At 49.8% G+C, this 6278-nt stretch overlaps 1 protein-coding gene across 6 annotated transcripts in view; it reads left to right on the top strand.

The window, feature by feature from the left end:
- The first annotated feature begins 70 nt into the window (after positions 1 to 70).
- The window catches only part of Mvk (mevalonate kinase), an 80673-nt gene continuing 74465 nt past the window's right edge, over positions 71 to 6278 (top strand). For 2 of the 6 annotated variants that reach the window (XR_776332.3, XM_010603986.3), the window contains exons 1-4: positions 77 to 234; positions 1173 to 1264; positions 2129 to 2276; positions 5277 to 5421. Coding sequence is in view for 4 of the 6 variants with exons in the window: in XM_010603986.3 (XP_010602288.1) it covers positions 1187 to 1264; positions 2129 to 2276; positions 5277 to 5421 (371 nt within the window). In the remaining 2 variants the exon portion in view is untranslated. Of the gene's footprint in view, positions 235 to 1172; positions 1265 to 2128; positions 2277 to 5276; positions 5422 to 6278 lie in introns of all 6 variants that reach the window. The other 4 variants (XR_004516759.1, XM_010603987.3, XM_010603984.3 and 1 more) reach the window with 3 other exon arrangements.

The following is a 6278-nucleotide window of genomic DNA, read 5'->3' as shown; positions in this document are numbered from 1 at the left end:
AGGGGCTTGTTTTCCATTGGCTCACAGGAGGGCTGGGGCGGGAAAAATCCTTGCAGGTTTGGCTACGGTACCTATTGACCAATGCTCAAGCCAACTGGTAGAGGTATTGCGCTTGCGCGCTCTGATTGGCTGGACGGAAAAAAGAGGCCTCCTCCTCCTCCGGGCTGGCGCTTGGGGATGGAGAAATACCGGAGCGGCTCCGGCTCTGGTGCGGAAAGACTGTGGCTGCGACAGGTGAGAGGCTGGGGTCGCGCGGCCGGGTGGAGCGATATCTGAGACCTAGGACGACCCCCAGCCAGGCTCTCAGCTTCTCTCAGTTGTACAACCGTCAAGCCACTTCCTAGGATTCTGTCTTGCTCGCTTAATCGTCGCTTAAGTGCACAGAATGGGGCCTAACAGGTGTTTTCTGCAGCCTTGTTTATAATTGTGATACATAGGAAGCAGCCTCAATGTCCAGGAAAGAGTTCTTTCTGGTCCTTATAAATCTCTGTCTGTCTCTCTTCTCTCCCCTTCTTTTTGTCCCCCAGCCTCTGTCTCTTCTGACTCTGCGTTGCAGGAATCAAAAACAGAGCCTTGCTCATGCTAGGCAAGTGCGCCATCACTGAGCCAAACCCCCAGCTCTCATGTAAATTTTAACCTTCAGTAGTGGTAGTAATAAGAGCTGAAGCCAAGAACAGAGCTAGTAGTAAGTAACTATCCAGTAATCGGGTGATTAGTGTGCCAGGCACTGCTAACAGTTCCTCTTGCATTAATTTAACCTTCCTAACAGGCCGGTGAAGTTGGTTCCATTATTGTCCCTACGTAATGTGTGGGGGAACCTAGGTTCATAGCTAAGATGACATCACTGGAGGGTGAAAGAGCTAGGATTTGAACCCAGATCTTTCTTGTTTGCCCAGATAACTGGCATACTGTACCGCTTTCTGGTATACAGCTAGCTTTGAATGGTAGCTGCTATTGGTTGCTGTTGTTGTTGAGATGGGGTTTCATTATGTAGTTGAGGGTGGTCTTGAACACAGTCTGTCTGCCTCAAGCCTCCCAAGAGCTGGGATCACATGTGCGCCACCACACATGGCTTTTTGTTGTTACAATGACAAGTTTGAAGTAGGCTTCCTCCAGTATCTCTTCCTTCTGGGGCTGACATCTAGGGACCTTTGTTCTTGTCTCCCTTTTAGGATTCCCCGGAGCCATGTTGTCGGGAGTCCTGGTAGTGTCCGCTCCAGGAAAAGTCATCCTCCACGGAGAACACGCTGTGGTCCATGGCAAGGTAAAAAGCTCCCAGAGCTTTGAAGAACTGGGTCCCATTTCTCCCGGGTACCAATCTTGCAAGAAGATAAGAAGGAAGTCTAGAGACAAGCATAGCCTGGGAGCAGATCAGAGAGGGGTCCTCCTGCTCCCCAGCCAGGCAAGGAAATGACAGATCTTAGCCTGCTAGAGAAGTTCCCTAACTTCACTCAGTAAGGTGGCAAAAAGATGACGCAAAAAGCCCTACGGGTGGCATGAAATCACCTAGGGAATGAGCTTTGGTGGCAAGAAAAAGAAGTTTGAGAACTGAGCTTTGGGCACTCCAGTGTTTAGAAGTTGGAAAAACGATCACGCGAAAAGGTTGGGAACACGTGTAATCTCATTTAATTCTTACCACTTCCCCAGAGGTACATTCTCATATCCTGTTTTACAGATGTGAAAGTTGAAGCTTAGGAAACAGTCGGTCAACTTGACCAGGCTCCCCACACCTTGGCAGAAACCATAGCAAACCCAAAGCTCATGCTTTTTTTTGCTCCTTCACTTCAACTACTATTATTTGTCTTTAATTTATATATATATATTTTTTTTTCCAGTTTATACTTTAAACATATTTCTCTTTGAAAATGGGGAAGCAATTCTTTGGTGTTGAGAGGTTCTGAAGCTTCCCTTGAGAGAAGGCAGCTATAGGTAGATAGATACAACTCCTAACTGAGTAGTAGCAGCTGTGCCCAGTGGGATTGTATGCCAGAGTCCATTACCAATGTCTGCTAAGGCCAGGGGTAGGAGTGGTGAGTGTGCCTCTGTTTATCCTCACTTCTCAGCACATTGAATAGGCCCCCTGGACCCCCCTGCTCCCAGCTTACTGCTTTTCTCCTTTATTCTGTAGGTAGCACTGGCGGTAGCCTTGAATTTGAGAACATTCCTCAGGCTTCAACCCCACAGCAATGGGAAAGTCACCCTAAACTTACCGAACATTGGTACCAAGCAGACCTGGGATGTGAACAGCCTTCAGCTGTTGGACACAAGCTTTCTGGGTAAGTGCCAGGAGGAAAAACCACGTGTGGTTAGAGTTTGAGTCCTGAAGACAGGGAGAGAGAGCAACTGAATAGTTATTCCAGGCTGTCCCCGAGGGACCCAGAAGTCAGCCACTCCAGGGGTGTTTTCTATCGTGTCCCCATAAAATTAGCTTCATTCATAGAGTATGATGTTTAATTTAGAAGTATAAAACTGTGTATAAGATCTCTGTGGATGGACTGTTTCAGACACATCTTCGAATCTTACTGTTAAGAGAAAACACACAAGATGTAAAACAGCATACACATACTTATGTATAAATCAGTGTGTAAAAGGGCAGAGAAGGTCTAGGGAGTAGATGTCAGAGTGACAGTGGCAATCAATTCCTCTGGGAAAGTGCTGGGGCGAGGGAATGGATAGAGAGCCTACCTTCCGCAATGTTGGCTTTTGACAAAGAGAATGAATAACATCGGAGTCTTGTGTGACTAAACATTATTATAAATAGGGCTGGGGGTGTAACGTAGTGTGGAGTGTGTACTTAGCCTGGGTAAAGCCTTGGGCTCCATTCCCGGTACAATAATAATAATTCTTCAGGGTAACTTAGAACGGTTACTGGGGAGTACAGTCAGTACTGGGACCTGACAAGACAATCACTGGTTGCTGCTTCTCTCCTCTCCAATATGACCCTAAGCATTTTGGTATTAATCTTTCTGGATTGTTTTCTTAAATGGATGGTTAGATTAATTGAGATAGAGTGATATCTTGTGTTTGTTTGTTTGAACCCGAATTGGGTCCGGCCACATCATCCATTCAGAGATGGGTAGCTGTTTTGGCTGCAGTGCATCAGATTTTCTTTCTGTGCCAGTGAGTCTGAGCTGCTGTGCTGCGTCAGAGGTGTGGGCTAGGCTGCTGCCACTGGTGGTAAGCAGATTTACTGTCTCCCTCAGCCCGGGAGCTGGAGTTGGTCTCTGTTCTCAGTCTGCAGTCTCCTGTTGGGACTGACATCTCCATGTTGGCAACAGTGTTTCTCAGCAAGAACCCTGTAGGAGTTTCTTCCAAACTGCACCCAAACGGGGTCACCTGCTTCCTGGTCTGGGTGGGGAGCCGCAGGTGCTGCCATTGGAGATGGAGAAAGCATTGAAAATCTCAGAGTGGTGATATAGCTCGGTGGTAGGGTGCTAGGTTCAATCCTAGAACCACAAAAAGACAAAATAAAGCAAACAGCATCTTTCAATCTGTCTGTCACACATGCCTGGGAATCCCTTGGGGATTTTACAGTTGTTTTACTGCTGCAGAATTCCTGGCCCTGGCCCTTTGCTGTGGAGAACTGGCAGAACTGGCAGAACTGGCAGAGCTGGGTGTGTGATCCTGACCATGGGTTACCTAGGTTTTTCCAGGGACACCCTTTATTTAAGAGTCTTTAGAGCATGTTTCGGAGAGTGGCCAGCCAGAGCACCTGGGACCTGCTTTCTGTGGTGTTCCTGAGAACCAGCTGCTACTCGTATAGGTCACTAGCATGAGCCTTTCTGAGACTTCTGACTGCCCAGGTGAGCCTGGGCAGGTTACTTCTCCCTCTGGGCCACAGTGAGCAGGCTCGTGTTGCCTAACTGTTGCTCTCCAGATCCGGCAGGACTGGATGTGGGGAGTCAGGGCTGAGACACCAAGTGCACTACGCAGGGAAGGGTTTGTTCATCTCCTTCATGTAGGAGACAAAAGGAAATCAAGCCTTTTGAGACCTGCTGTCTGCTAGGTTCCAAGAATCTGCCAGCCTTCTTTCAGCGTCTTCGGTTCGCTCCCAATAGTGAGCCATTGTTGGCATCTTTTGGCTCCAGGCACTGCAGGAAAGTCGGGTCACATGTTAGCACCCTCATAGTTTCTCCAGCTTTCCCTGGAAGTAGGTGGTGTTACCCCGTTTACGGATATGAAAATCGAGACTTGAGCGTTCCAGGGGCTCGGGCCACACAGCCTATGACTGACACAGAAGGGATTCAGACCCAAGTCTCGGGCCCCTAAAGCCAATTCCGTAACTGTCGCAGAGCTCGGTGGTGTCACTGGCCCGGCCGGACTGAATGTACGCGGAATGCATCCGCTCGAATTTTCTGTAGGCCAAATGGGTGCCCCGCCATTCTCAGTACAGCTGCTGCAGGTGTACCAGCTGCATCTCAGGTGTCTCTGCAGACACTGACCCAGGGCGTCGGGGGGGCTCCTAAACCTGAGCTGCTCAGACTTGCACAGCCTCCTTAGCGTCACAGAAGAGAGAGGGCCAGGCCCCAACACACCACTGGGAAAAACCTGCTACGTCTCACCTTTCCCTCCTGCCCAAGCAGTGCGTCACATACACTGTTTTTACTGGAGATTCCATCCTTGCTAATGATCTTTGGAGAGAGGGAAGTGTCTGGGGGATAACGTAGTGCTGCCTTTGACTTTGGTTTTTGTGCAGTGGATGATGAAAGCCCAGCCTTTGAGTGGTTGAGCAACCATGCACTCCGTGTGCACATGTGTGTGCGGGCATGTGTGTGTGTGTGTGTGTGTGTGCATGCGTGTTTAAACTGTTGTTACTTGAGTGCCTACTGTGTGCCAGGAGCTGTGCTAAGGATTCTACGTACCTTACCTAACTTTGTCTTCATGGCAACCTTGTGAGGACATATTGTTATCCCATCTTACTGAGAAGGGAAACTGAGGCTCAGAGAGGGCAAGTCACGTGCTCAAAGCCACCCAGCCAATGAATGGCACAGTTAGGACCCAGATCCAAGTCTGCCTACTCCCAATGGATAGATTTGGCTGTGGCCCTCGGGCCATAAATTCATGTCCTCCCACATTGTAACCCCAGTGGTACCTTGGTTTCTTTGTATTCTGTTTATAAAAGCACTCGAGGGCCCGATTTAGCTCAGTGGTGCCACCACCTGCATCTCAAGTGCAAGGACCCAAGTTCGATCCCTGGTACCAATAAATAAATAAATAAATAAATATAAAAGCACCTGAGATCCTCTTACCCACCTCTGTTTGCTTGTGTTCTACAGAGCAAGATGACGCCCCAGCACCCACCACAGAGCAAGTGGAGAAGCTGAAGGAAGTGGCAGGCATCCCCCAGAACCGAGCCGTCCCTGAGCACCTGGCTGTGCTGGCCTTCCTGTACTTGTACCTGTCCATTTGCCGGAAGCAGAGGTGCGTGGTCTGTGAAAGGGCTCTGCTTCGGTTCCCGGAGGGGGGGAGAGCTGGAGAGCGTGTGTGTCTCTTCCCAAGACTAGGGACCGGGCCCATTGGCTGCCCTCAGCATGAGCCCAGCACCCTGCCAGACGTGCTATAGATGCACTTGGTCATAGCCCCAGTGCCGTGGGGCCTCTACCCCTGGGGCACAGGGCTGTTGAGCTCATTAGTAAGGGGGAGTCGGGATGGTCACCCGTTCACTCTAACACCCTCACTGTCATGCCCGGCCCTACTCCCTCCTTCGCTCTCTCTTCAGCAGAGTGGAAGCCACTTCCACTGCTGGGCCCTCGGCGGGCCTCCCCCGTGGCTTGGCTGCAGCGGTGCCTTCCCTCCGTCTCCTGCTGCTCCACGCTTCCTTCCTCCCTTTATAGCAAAATCTGAGGGAGCCAGCACCAGAGGGTGACAGAACCATCAAGGCAGTGTCACAGGTGCAAGAGGAGGCCCCACTGGTTCAGCCTCACGAGCTGGCTTCTGGGAGTCCCCTGCCTTCCCTGAGCCTCAGTGTCCTTGTGGCACCACCCACCTCATGGGGCTGTGGTGCGGCTAATGTTATCTCCAGTGTTTGGCACAGAGGCTGGCGTGTCGCTATCACTATTACTGATAATTTCCTCAGAAAACAAAACAAGGGGGACTAGAAATATATAGAAGAAGGGCCCAGCGCTGCTGTAACAAGCACACGGTGAATATGTAGCTTTGGTTTTTGTTATTTTTTGTTTTTGTTTGTCTGTTTTGATAACTGAGGATTGACTCAGGGCCTCCGCCCTGAGTTACATCCCCAGACCTTTTTTTTTTTTTTTTTTTTTTTTTGAAAAAAT

Source organism: Fukomys damarensis, unplaced genomic scaffold, assembly GCF_012274545.1.
Source record: "Fukomys damarensis isolate Sample0158 unplaced genomic scaffold, DMR_v1.0_HiC HiC_scaffold_12, whole genome shotgun sequence".
NCBI lineage: Eukaryota > Metazoa > Chordata > Mammalia > Rodentia > Bathyergidae > Fukomys > Fukomys damarensis.
The sequence above is the reverse complement of the archived record's forward strand: the minus strand, read 5'-3'. Positions and strand labels throughout refer to the sequence as shown.